The sequence below is a fragment of the Dipodomys spectabilis genome, unplaced genomic scaffold (assembly GCF_019054845.1).
Source record: "Dipodomys spectabilis isolate Male_0828 unplaced genomic scaffold, ASM1905484v1 ptg000001l, whole genome shotgun sequence".
Taxonomy (NCBI): Eukaryota; Metazoa; Chordata; class Mammalia; order Rodentia; family Heteromyidae; genus Dipodomys; species Dipodomys spectabilis.
In genome coordinates this window covers 27922607-27936694 of record NW_024870678.1, presented here as the reverse complement: position 1 = coordinate 27936694, position 14088 = coordinate 27922607, and the positions used below count along the sequence as shown (strand labels likewise).

Below are 14088 nucleotides of genomic sequence, written 5' to 3'. Positions count from 1 at the left end.
CTCCTGTCTCTGTGGTTCTTTTCCAGAGTTCTTGGGCTTTGCTATTCTGGCATAATAACTCCAGCACTGTTGGTTTGGCATCTGAAGAGATTCTGTCCCTAAATCCTTTTTTTTTCTGCTGGTCCCGGGGCTTGAACTTCTGGGCCTAGGTGCTGTCCCCTGAGCATCTTTTGCTCAAGGCTATCACTCTACCACTTGAGCCACAGAGCCATTTATGTTTTTTTTTCTTCTGTGATTAATGGGAGATAAGAGTCTCGCAGACTTTTCCTGCCTGAGCTGGCTTCCAACTATGATCCTCAGATCTCAGTCTGCTGAGTAGCAAAGAGCCCAGGTGTGAGCCATTGGTGCCCAACTCTAAATCCATTTCTTATAGTTCATTTTAACCTTGGGAATTTCTCTCCCAAGTCCTGGTCTAGTTACCATGTCTGTTTTCCACCTTCCCCCAAAAGGATAGGGTCATAGTTGATCCCCAACCTAAGAATCATGGTAGATGAATACTGTAACTCTAGTCCAAAGCACCCGAATTCCAAGTTCTCTTTAGCTTTCCTAACATCAGTCATCTAGATGCTCTGCCATTTTCTTGCTCTAGTTGCCTAAGACTGAGAAAGTTATTATCATGGTCACTCTGAGGTTCCTGATAGCTTAGTACCATCCTAAACCTCCTTACCACCTCACCTGCCACACAATGTAAGCCTCACAGACAGGACTACTACCAGAACCCAGCCTTTCCTAGCCTTCTCTAGCTAGCACAAATAAATATCTACAGATAGCAGAAGAGGCACATTGTCATCATTTATGTGAACTCACAGGGGCAGGGCAATAGATTCAGAGAACAGGCGGAGGTGAAAGAGCTTGTACTCACAGAACGGAGATGACAGACAAGGAGGAGTCAAAGAACCCCTTGATAATAAGTCCAGATGCCAAACACAGCCACATTTACAACAGCAGACTGAGCTCAGATTAGCAGTTTGGCTGGCATGTACTTATACACAGTACCTCTGAACACTCTCTTCCCTGTGTCTGTTCATGGCAGGAAAGCTCCTGGAGAGCAGGCACCTTGCTTTTTATGTACTGCAGAACACAGAGCAGTGATTGGCACACATCACATTTTGCAGTGCCCTAGGAATGTGTTTGAGATAACATGCCGGCCTCAGTCATCGATACCAGCAGATGTTTGGGTAGATGTCTAGGCATTGGCAAGAGCCTGGATAAGGTTAGGATGTGCTTATGAAGAGGAAGGGCAGTCTGAAATGAAAGAGGATGTCTAAGATATGTAGCAAACTCCCATTAAGGGAGTCAGAGGGATAAGAAGAGGATGAAAAGAGGCGGCCAAAGTCGGAAAGAAAGAAGGCAACCAAGGTAATAATAGCTTTCATACACCAGGGAAGAACTACTTACTGATGACAAATGCTGCGGAAGCTTAAATGGATGTAAATAATGCAATGACATTGAGCTTAATAACAAGGATGTCTGCAGCGACCCCCGTGGATGCTAGAGGCAGACAGCTGCAGTGGGAGAGAGAGCTAGAGTATGGGGAAAAAGTGGAAGCAGCAGACAAAAGCTAGATGGCAAGATGTTTGGTCTGGATGATAGCAGACCACACGATGCCATAGGAAAAACTGATTAGATAAGGTGTCTACATGAATGCTTAGTTTGGAGAAGATGCAAGAACTTTTAAAGAGCCAGAGGAAGTACTCTCTCATTTTTCCTTGAACACAGAACAGGTCAAAACAAGATATACTTAAGTCAGTCCACATGTCCCTCAGTGGACGAATGGTTCAAGAAAACACGGTATATATACGCAATGGAATTTTTCTCATCCATTAGAAAGAATGATATTGTACCATTTGTGAAGAAATGGAAAGACTTGGAAAAAATTATATTAAGTGAAGTCCAGCCCAGAGAAACAGAAGTTGCATGGTTTCTATCGTGGGTAATAAGCAAGTGGTTACGAATGTATTAATTGAAATACTGTAGATTCAAGAGAGAACTCAAATAAGTGTAATTCCTTACAAAGACAAAGTCCAAGTGTAACAAAATAAGCACCAGGAAATGCATACTCACAAGAGGTAGTTTGAGGCCAAGGGGAGAAGGAAAGATGAATGAAGAGGAAGGAAATTCAATGTATACATTACTAAATTAAGAAAATAAGAGAATGGGTGGGTAGGGGAGGGATGGGTGAGAATGTTAAAAGGGGTGACAGCCACCAAGATGCATTGTATTCATAAACTGCTTGTTGAATGGCAGCTCCTTTGCACAACTACTTAAAGATAACTAAAAGGTAAATAAAAAATGGAGAAAAAAAACAAGATGTAAATGACATTTTGAGTTCTAGAGATAAAAAAGGATAGAACCTTAGCTTAGGTGAGACTGAAGAAGAGCTCTACTGCTCAGGACATGAAGAGCAGTAAGAATGATACTGGGCAAAACAGCAATCATGGCACATGGTAGCCATCTTAGTTTGTGTAGGGCATTCCACAATGTTCAGATAACAATGAGCTAGCCCAAGATCCATTTCTCAGAATGTGTCCCATCATTAGGTGACACATGACTACAGACAGAAAAGAGGACTACTCCCTTACAACCAAAGGGACAGACAATGGCAGCGATATAGATAACTTTTGCCTTAAAACAAGACCAAAGAACCAACTGGAAGTCAGGACTCAAACCCAGTTTGCCTTAAACGACAAGAGATCTCAGGGATTAGGAGGAGAATTCCAAAATATCGCTGACTCAAGGAAAACCAGAACAGGTCAAGAATGGAGCTCTTTTTGCCTGCCACCACAACAGTGAATACATTATTGCATTGGTATTAATAATATAAATTAGTGTGGTGTCCTAACTACTAGCCACTAACACTTACTGCAACAGAAACTCTGGAGACCAGGAAAAGTGGTATAATATCAATCACTGTATAGTAGGATACATTAAGATTCATGTCCATGTGAGTATCAAGCCAGAAGGCTAGGAGAGGGATGAACGTGGAAGAAAACCCCCTCTGTCATACCCCAAACGGTGTGGGTCTTGCCTAAGGCATGCTTCATAGACTGCCATATCTGAACTGCTCAATTTCATTCTGTGAGATCATTTTCAAAAGAAGATATCTTTTTTAATGACTATATCTTTTTCATGGTGATTTCCAAATGCATCAGTTACTATATATTATCTTCCTTCAAAGTGAATAAAAATTATACCATCAAAGAAACCCCCTTTGCACAGTTAATGTATACAAAATGTCTCTGCTTTGAGCTTCATTCATTAAAGTATTAAGATACATTTACAATTATTTTGTCAATTCATTATAACTAATTAAAAAACAAGTTAACAGGAAAAAGGAGAAAAAATGTTTGAAGCCTAGATTCAGGTGAAGATGAAGAGGATTCCCTTCCTTTCTCCTTTTTTTTTTCTTAATGCTAGAGCCCAGAGCCCATTCCCATCTTTGGTAACCAAAATAACTTGACAAGCCAGATTCTCCCAATACAGAAAAAATGTGAGATCCAGCTACTAAAGAAGGCTGAGGTGGTTCTATCTATACTCGAAGAACAGGTAACAGATGCTCAGCCAAGGACTGGAAAGAGTCAACGGTCTCCCTGAGAACCAACAACAGAATCTGGAACTAAAGTAGGTTAGAATTCTAATCATTCAACTTCCTGATGTTGGAAATGAGAAATCCATGGCCCAGAAGCTGAATGTGAATGAAGCAAGGACATTGGATGAGCTCGTGGCACAAACACTAACCTCACGTGTGACCTCAGGGCACAGCACCCAGTCCACCAGTTCCACCACCATCTAACACAGAAGGCACTTGAGAGGCACCAATAACCAACCAATCATCATTTTCTCTTCAGTCAAGCCTTTTCTTTTCCCATTTTTATTACGGATATTTTTCTAATACCTACCCATAGAAAGATGAGAATAATAAACTCCGTGGGCCCAATCATCCCCAAATTCCTAGCCTATATTCTCCTATAATCTTACCCACTCAGATCCCCCTTCAGGGTAATTCTGAAACAGCTCAGGCATCATTATTTCCTGTTACATAGTAAAAACTCAAGAAAATTATATAACTGCAAATGTATGGGACCCAAATTTCCCCAAGGAGTTTCGATGTCCCTATTGCATAGCCTTCTAATGTATGTCACAAGTCCAAAGGCCTTTCTTAGCACAGAACAATAAGCTATGCTCTGTGACCATGTACACACTCTGATGTTGTTAGACTATGGTGCAATGAGGAATTTTGCTGAAGGAACTCTCTTGGATAGTAATCGTGGAGAAAACTGAACTTATATAAACACCTAAACACCTTCTCACCTTGAACTCCTGGCTCTTGTTTAAATTGGGTGTAATGCTGGTCTGAGATTCAAAGCCAATTTCTTCTGTGAGTTTATATGAATGACACTAAACAACGCAATTCTTAAAACCCTAATAAATACAAGTTAAATTAATAATGAAAACCATGCCCACCCATGGGGACAGTGGCCACTTATTTGTCTGAAAGACACGATGAAAACAAAACCTAAAATTAAACCACAAATAGCACAACATCTTTTCTCATACAACATTTCAGTGTCCTCTGTGGAACAAACACACCCAAAATATTCTTTATAAAAAGTTTTCATTAACAAATAAGTAAATGATACGAGACCTAGGCAGACAGATATGCAACTCTACATGGACATGTAAGTATATGCTTGTCACCACAATGATGATAAATAACATTGCACTTCTAGTTTTCTACCTTACCTCCTCTTACCCACATATCAGTTTTTATAAGACTTTACAAATATATTTTGAAACAAGGATAAATTAAAATCAGAAACCTTAAGTTGTTTTATCCTTCAATGAAATCATTTCATAGTCACATTACTTTTTTCTGAAAAAAAGCAAAATATAATTTTCTACCTGTAGAATAATTTAATATTTAATCCTCTCTTGTAATGATTAGGCCACTCGTACCTGCTGAGGTTTCCCTAAATTTGTCACTTGTCTTCTTTTTCCTCCATTTCCAAGGCTTGAAGATTTTTCCAATGGTGGAGAGCTTCCCCTTTCGCTTGAAAGGAGGTGTCTGCGAACCTGCCGGGGGGCCATCCGAGTTTGCTATGGAAGCTTTGTCCAGTCCGTCAACTGTATGAAGAAAAATCAAGTCAGAGATGGGCTGAAATAAAAGCCTGACTCTACATCATTTATCATTTCTTGTACTGTTAGTAAGCATGCCCACACTAACTGGAATCCCACATAAAGTTTATTTTGTCCCATTGTGCAGCTGGTAGGACTCCCTAGGTATCAATCAGTAAGTCAGTCAATCAGAAATTATCGTCCCCTTAGGTCATCACTTGGAGGAAATAGAAAAGAGACTTGCATAATAGGTGCAGCCAGACAAATAAATATCTGTGAAACACAGCTGAACCCATGAGCCACAATTACAGCAATATTTTGCAAGAATAGAGTATTCTAAGCATCCCTGAAATAGGAAGTTCCTCTGGAGACTAGTTTGGCATTCACAGCTATGAATGTCACAGTTATGGTGTGGTTAAAACCAGCCTTTCTCTTTCACAAACAAAATCTGGTGCCAGGAAGCTAAATTTTATAGGATGCTGAATCTATCTTTTCTTTCTGCTACAAAAAAGATAATTTTCATCTTCAAAGAAACATATCATTAGCAACAAGAAATATGTGCAAAACTCACTTGTGGAAAGCCACAAGTGAAATGTCTCTGTACTCTTCAAACATTTTCTACATCAGAAGGCACAAAATCCTAAGTTGCCTTGCATGAAGTTCTAGGCAGATGAGAGATAGAGATTACTTATACTACTCTAATTCCCAAATTTCACTAGGAAAGAGCTAGAAGTGGCCTACAATGGATGAACTATAGTATTATTTGTTCAATAAAATAGCATTTTTTAAATAAGCAATTTTTTAAATGAGCAGAAGGACATATATCCAATAAGGTAAAAACAGCATAATGTGAGTGTTGGTTCTAGGTGTTATGCATATGTGTTTAGGGGGGCAAATTGATTTTTATCTTCTCTGTGTTTTTCAAAATAAAATGCTGAGGGGGAAAACCCCAAAATTAAGAGTAAGAGTTTCCATTTCCAGGAAGATAGAGTAGATTTGCTTATTTTTATTTGTGTCACTAAAAAAAAAATTATTGTACAAAACTAACTGATGATGCAAAAAACAACAAAATCAACAATGTGAATATGTCTTAAAAATGTGCTAAATTGTAAGAATATGTAGAAAAGTATACACTATGTGGTTCTATTTATGTAAAGTTTAAAAATAGGTGAAATGAATTTATGGCAAAAAAAAAAAAAAAAGATCAAGAAAAGAAAACCAGAGCAGAGCAGTAGTTTTATTTTGGAATGAGAAAGAGGTAGGAATTAATTAGGAAGGGGCCTGAGGGAATGCCTGGGGGTGATGGAATTGATCTCAATAGTGGCTGCATTGGGCACAACTGATCAAATGGTGTTTATAAGTTTGCCCATTTCATTCCATGGAGTATTTGTCTGAGAAAACCATAATGCTGGATGGAGTGTTTAGAATTATATTGAACCCTCTCAATTATAATACAGTGGGTACCAGTGGCTCATGCCTAGCTTCTTGGGAGTCAGAAATTGATCAGAAAGGGAGTGGCGCTGTGGCTCTAGCAGTAGAGTGCTAGCCTTGAGCAAAAGAAGCTCAGTGCCTAGACCTTGAGTTCAAGTCTCAGGACTGAAAAAAAGAAAAGAAAAAAGAAAAAATCACATGGCAAGCACAAAGCCAGGGAGAAACTGATCAGGAAGATTACAGTTGTTGGCTAGTCTAGACAAAGAGTTCACTAGTTTGCCACTGAATTCTGTAGATGGTCCTGATAGTATGACCTTGTCATCCCCTTTACAAAGGAAGCTAAGACAGAGAGGTTCATGGCTCCTGGAAAGCCCAGGTGAAAGTTCATGAAACTCCATCTCAACAGAAAAAGCTGGTGCATAGAGTAAACCTGTCATCCCAGCTACAAAGGAAAAAGCATAAACAGAAGGGCTGTGGTACAGGCTGGATTGGGGGGAAAAAAAACAAGACCCTATTGAAAACAAAAACAAAAACAGGACAAAAAGTGCTGGAAGTGTGGCTCAAGTGGTAGAACTCTTGCCTAGCAAATGTGAAGGAAGCCTAGAGTTTAAACTCAGTACTGCCAAACAACAATACTAAGTGGATGATTAGATGGAATGAGTAAATGGATAAGATGTGCAAGCAAGTAAAATATGGAAAATATTAAGTGGGTATGGCATGGGGTGCATGCCTTTATCTTTTCTGTATTCTGTCAATTGCCTTTTTATCTGGGGATTTGGACAGGGTTTGTGATATAGCCCAGGGTGGCCTTGAACTTGACATCCTCCTAAACTCAGCTTGACAAGTGCTGGAATTAGAGGCACGCGCCACCACACCAGCATCTTCTCTGTAGTTCTGAAAATATGAATAATAAAATATTGGGCATGGGTGGGAAACAAGTAATGACACAAACTGAAAAGCAAAGACTTCTGCTCCCAGGAAGTGAAACGCAACTTTAAAAGAACCTGAGTGTTATAGATTAAAAACAAAACCAAGCATGTCTTCATGTAAGAAGGCTCTGTCAGGTGTAGAGAAGGCAGACTAGCTCAAGGCCCCAGAACCCAAGAAACAACACAGCATGGAAGGAGATCCCTGGATTTTCTTCTTGACACTGAAGAAGCCAGCCACCCACACACCACCAGCCACAGGCCAAGACAGTCCCAATGAAAGCCTGCTATCCCCAGCCATAGGAACAGGAAAGGGACGGCCTACACGGCATAACCTATTTAGACAATAGTTGCACCATTCTGGCCACAGAAAACACAGAGGTCATTCCTGTCAGCAAAAGCTGAGTGGAGAAACTAGACATTTTCTTTCATGAAACTCTACAATAAACCCTGACACCCCTACCAGAGCAGTGTGAGAATAGCCAGCTGGGGCCTGAATGCTGGTCCGCCACCAAAGAAGCATCCATCCCTCTCTCTGTGTTAGCAGAGACAAGGTGGGGAGTCTGGGATTTCACCCAATCCAGAAGTCATGAAGTATCTTCCCTTTCCTCAATCCCGGAGTGGTATCGAGGCCACTGACTACTGGGAATCAGGCAACTTTCAATGGAGTCAACAGAGATCATGTGGGGATCCAGATATCCTACCCCTGCCCAATGGTACCAAGGATCCCAATGGGGGCCAGTGGACAGCCTGGATTTTATCTCCTTGCAAGAATGACAGATGACTCTGACTGCCCCTTCACTGAGAAGTGTCAGACAAAGCCAATGAAATCAGAAGATCTGTGAGCTTCCATAAGACCTACAGTGTCATCACATGGCATAAAATTGTATCCAAGGTTTGGTGGAAAATCACTACACATTGAAAGACCCAAGAAAGTCTCACACTGAAAAGAAATTAGGGTTCAACTCTTAAATCCTTCTGAGTGATTCTTCTAAGTAAGAATGTTTGAATCTCATCCCTTACCCTAGAGTTTTCAACTAATCTTGGATGTTACCTAGGCAGAGGCATCTAGTGTCTGTACGTGGGTGGAGTAGATCAGAGATATAAATCTGATACTGACTCTTCCATAAGTAGTACTAACCCCACTATGTTCCCACTGAAATAAACCTATATATCTACAAGGACTGTTCCATACCAACAACTGGTAAGAATTCAAGTAACCAATACAGGTGTGATTTGTATTTATTTGTTTGTTTATTTATCGTTTATTTTATTTGCTTGAACTCAGAACCTTTCGCTCTTGCTTGAATTCTTCACTCAAGGCTGGTGTTCTATCACTTGAGCCACACCTCTACTTTTTCTATCCAGATTTTTTCTGGTTAATTGAAGATAGAGTGTTATACCCTTTAAACTGTCCTGCTCAGGTCTCAGTCTCCTGAGTAGCTAGAATTATAGACTGAGGCCCAAGTGCCTCATGAGGTCTCAATCTTTCAATGGACCAGAATCTCATCAATTAGCCATGCTCTCTGCAACTGTGACCATAAAGTCAAAATAATAAATGATATAAAATTATGATATAAATAATAATGATATAAGTAAATGATAATTATGATATAAAATAAATGAAAGGCTAGATATTTTTCCCCTTGAGATCTGATGACTGAGTGTCAGGGCTTCTTATGAAAGAAAAATCTATTATTATTAATAATAACAATGAAAGAAAAATCTATTAGTAGTATTAGTAATAATTAATAAAAGCAGAAGAATCTAGGGAGACATGACTAAAGGTAACAATGGCATTCTAAATGGAATCCTGGAGCAAGGGAAAGAGATCGGAGAAACCAGCAGATGGTAATAAACTGTGGAGTATGGCTAGAAGAAACATACCCATGCCTGTGCCCTTTGTATAACAAGTGTGTTGCATCTGAGGCCATTAAAACACAAGAAGCTAGTAGAGTGTGGAGCACCTCTCTGCAGTCTTTTCTGCAGGTCTAAAACTATTCTAAAAGAGTTTAAAATACGTCATCAGCCAGAAAGGCAGCAAACCATCATGAAGATTTAGGAGATCTTCAGGAGCTGGGTATTGCTCCAATAGACCCGAGGGGACGCTTGAAATTTGGTCAGTAACATGCTTCAAAACTCTACATGTTTCTCTCTAAAAACTTTCCTTCCCTAATACGTTCAGTATTTCACCACTAAGAGGACACTTACAGATCATCTTGTTGCTATTTCAACTTGTCTTTTTAACCTGTGATACACACAAATAAAGTTAAATGGTATTCAACATTTTTTGATAGGACAATGGACCCACATCAGCTTGGTCACTCACTTTCTCTCTCTCTCTCTCTCTCTCTCTCTCTCTCTCTCTCTCTCTCTCTCTCTCTCTCACACACACACACACACACACACACACACACACACATACACAAGCAAAGATTCATGCCATGTACTGCTGACCTAGAATGGCAAATCTAGGAATAGTAATGTTCCATGTCCTGCATTTTATATCACTGTGAAACAGTACTGTTAGTGATACCATTTTATTTGGGACTCACAAGTCAATTTAAAGGATTCAAATGTATTACATAGTAGTTGAGGATGGATTTCATAGCTCATCTTCATTTTTCCCAAACCCATGGGGAAGGGAGAAGAGGGGGAAGACACAGGACAGACATTCCCTTATTCGTGCTTATGTAAAAACAAACAAACAAACAAAAACAAACAAAAAAAAAACTCTGGTGAGCAATGCCCACCCTGAGTGTCAAGGTCTTAACAGCTCAAATTATTGAGCACTGTATTAATGGCAGAATCAATAATGGCTCTTATTTCTTGGGTATTTGGTAAGGTAATTTACCTATACTAGGTCATGCTAATTTTCACAACAGATCTGGGAAAAATACTGTGTCATCCATTTCTGAGACTGCAAAAAAAATTACAGAGTCACAGTGATTCAGCACCTAGCTCAGTAACACATATTTAGTGTGTGTTTATATAAAAATGAAATAATTACTGAGGAAACAACATATTCAAGGAAAAAGCTTGGATCAGAAGTCATATTTAATTAAGTTATCATCAGGTAAAGGGAGGAGCTTGAGATAGAAGCTATATCTGGACAAATGGTCCATTTTTGGTTTTGTTTTTGAAGTGCTGAGGATTGAACCCAGGGTCTCCTGCCAGCCAGACAAGTGCTCTATCACTTGAGCCATACCTTCCAGTTCATGAATGGTCCTCCTATCCACCATCCTAAAGGCTGGCTTCCACTAGGTGCTATGCACCAACGAGGTCCAGGGAGATAAGAGAGACACCAGACAGGATCACTGTCCTAAAGGAGCTCACGATATGGCTGGGGAAGCAGATGTGACCAGTGGTGATGATCAGAGACAAAAACAAATATGGAATCAGCCCCAGAGGAAGCAATGAACTCTGGCTGGGTGTCTCAGGAATCTGTCCCAGGGAAAGAGCTGCGAGCCAGGGACATTAAGACGAGTAGCCTTCCAGGTGGAAATTAAAGAAGGAACAAATAAAATATGGTTGGCCTTTTAAAGTAATGCCAAGAAGAATTTTCCTCTTATCATAGTGCTCTGCTCACAATGGGTACATGGTTACATATTTATGGAAAAAATGGAAACAAATTATAAAGTTCTATCTTTGGACCTGTCAAGTGGTCAAATGTGAAATGCTTAACAAGGAATTGGAACATGTTTAAACTTTATATAAATGTATAACATTACTTAAAAAATCTGAGAATAATAGAATTTCAGAGTTAGAAAAGGTTTGTGTTGGCCTAGAAGAAATTTACTTTTCATCTGTTGATGGTCTCTTTAAGAAAAAAATCAAGGTTAAAACAGTTTAAAAATGATTAGCTACTGCCTTTTTTTAACCCCCAGGGGTAAAAGTACAGAATATAAACAAGAAGTTAAATTATATTTTAAAAATAATGAGATGCAAAAAAAACCCCCCATGACTGCAAGACAGTGTCAGGAAGGGATTTTAACCTCCAGAGGAAGGCTCCTAGGCTGTTGTTATTCACACTTACCTCTCCATTTGCCAATTTTTATTTCTCCTCAAATTTGAAACAAACAACAAAGTTATCTAAAGGGATTTGGGATAAGATCATTATTTCCCACTGTCATTAAAATTAATATTAAACTGGGTGTGGTGGCAAATGACTGTCATCCCAGCCCTCTGGTGCTTGAGGCCAGCAGCCTGGGACTCCAGAGAGAGTTCTAGGCCAGCCTGAGCTGCACAGGGAGACCCTGTCTCAAACACACCAAAACAACAACAACAAAAAACAGCAACAATAACCACCTACTACTATGGAACATTTTCAAGAAAAAATAAGTTATATAGATAGTTTTGAGGTATAATATAAAATAAGTATGATACATACCATATCAGACACACAATAATCTTGTACATGTAATCCACAGCCACACCAAGGTAGACCCTACGTGTGTGTTTCCTGTGCCTCTTCCCAGTCAATACTACCTTCTGCCTTTCAATCCCCCAAATAACCTCTTGACTCCCCTTACCAATGACTACGCTCACACATTCTTTATGCTGGTGGAATCATACCAGAGCATGACCTCTTTGTATACTGTCCAGTACGTTCACCTGTGGAGCTTAATTTTAACACATGAATGTTTAGCGCCCAGCTATCTAGCTACAAAAAGCATGCCATGTGAGCAAAACCTTGAAATACTAGAAAAGGAAGCATTGCATGCACATCTCTTCTCTTCATGGAGGGTATATAGCTTTACCATTTTATTTTTTAAAAAAAATACCTGTAAGGTGCAGGGCAATGACAGAAACAATTGAGCCTGGAGGAGCTGCAGTAAAGTGCAGAAAGCAGACATGACAGAGTGGTGATGGGCCAGAGACCAAGATCCACACTACATGAGACATTCATGCAAGAAAGATTAACAGCACAGAAGAAGTGCATTATCTATCCAAAGAGACAGCTTTTCCGGGTGCTAGTGGCTCACACCTGTAATCCTAGCTACTCAAGAGGCTGAGATCTGAGGATCATGGTTCAAAGCCAGCTTGGCAGGAAAGGCTGTGAGACTCTCATCTCTAATTAACCACCTGAAAACCAGAAGTGGAGCTGTTGTTCACAGTGTTAGAGTACTAGCCTTGAGTGAAAGAGCTCAGAGACAGCACCTAAGCCCTGAGTTCAAACCCCATGACAAAAAAAATAGACATATATATATATGTATATATATATATATATTATATATATAATTTTGTGTATTAGGGAACTCAGCAAGTTTTAAGCAATGCAATTTCCACTGTGCAGTTCTACTGTGATCCATTATGGAAACAACAACTATGTTTACATTTAATATAGGAATTCCACACTATTCTATATACACCAAAACCTTATACAAGACAAAACTGAGAACTAAGAAAGTCACGTGGCTTTTCACCCAGTTAACTGATGGCAAAGACAAGGCTCTACATTGCATAATTCCTAATGAAGGTGATTTCCTCCCCTCTACCATGCTGTCTTCACTGGAACATTATGGCTAAACTCACAGTAAAGCAGAAGCTCCTTCTGGTAGCTGGGAAACATCAGTAAGACTGTAAAATAGAAAGCAAAGCAGACATTGCACAATCAGGGCAGGCCACAAATCTAGGTTAGTGTTCTGAATTTTTATCACCCAACAGGGATAGTGAACTGTAATCCAAGAAGAGCTGGTTCCCACACCCATCTGCTACTTCACCAGCCCTGTGAACTTGAACAAACACCCTAGTTTTTCAAGTTTAAAATTAGGAGTCTAGGTTAAATAATCTCTAGGTACCTTTTCAACTTTAACAATTCTCTGATTCTTCACATTGCTTTGTACTGCACTCTTCTCAATCACCTTAAGACCTGTTCTTAGTGTTTTATGAAGACTGATCTATTTACCATCATCACCACCACCACCACTACCACCACAATTGTAAGAAGTAGGAGTTCTTCATGTGGTCCCCTTTTGTATAGGAGGAAGTTGAAGTTCAGTTGTTTGTCTCCAAAGTGTCCTTTGTATAACACAAATGGAAGGTTGGAAGTGGGAGTAGATTTCTATTTTAAGAGAAAGTGAGACATAAACTCTAAAGAAGTTTAATTAACTTCTAACCCTTTCTTGGGCTTATCCAAGGAGGTGGATAAGACAATGCCCAGGGGCTGGGAAGGTGGCTCAGTGGTAGAGTGCTTGCCTTGCATGCCTGAGGCCCTGGGTTCGATTCCTCAGCACCACATAAGCAAAAAGCAAAAAGCCGGAAGTGGCGCTGTGGCTCAAGTGGTAGAGTGCTAGCCTTGAGCTGAAGAGCTGAGGGACAGCGCCCAGGCCCAGAGTTCAGGCCCCACGACTGGACCCCCCCCCCCAAAAAAAAAAGACAATGCCCAGTATCGTCATGTTGTCCTGGTGACCTCAGGCAGAGTGTATCTTCACTATGTATTGACGATAATCATTTCACTGTACAGAATCCTTACTGGCCATAATATTAATTTTAGAAGTTCGATACTATCCATTTTCAACTTGTTTTTCTAACAGAGGCAACAATTTCTTCTTGAACCCCCAAAAGGGAAAAGCTACTAAAGACTTCCATCTGCCTATAAGCACTGACAGAAAAT

General features: G+C 39.9%; 1 protein-coding gene across 4 annotated transcripts in view; it reads right to left on the bottom strand.

The window, feature by feature from the left end:
* Positions 1–14088, bottom strand: part of Phactr2 (phosphatase and actin regulator 2) — a 219642-nt gene that overhangs the window by 68121 nt on the left and 137433 nt on the right. For all 4 annotated transcript variants that reach the window (XM_042681349.1, XM_042681488.1, XM_042681427.1 and 1 more), the window contains exon 2: positions 4957–5124. In XM_042681349.1, the coding sequence (XP_042537283.1) occupies positions 4957–5124 (168 nt within the window). The remainder of the gene's footprint in view (positions 1–4956; positions 5125–14088) is intronic.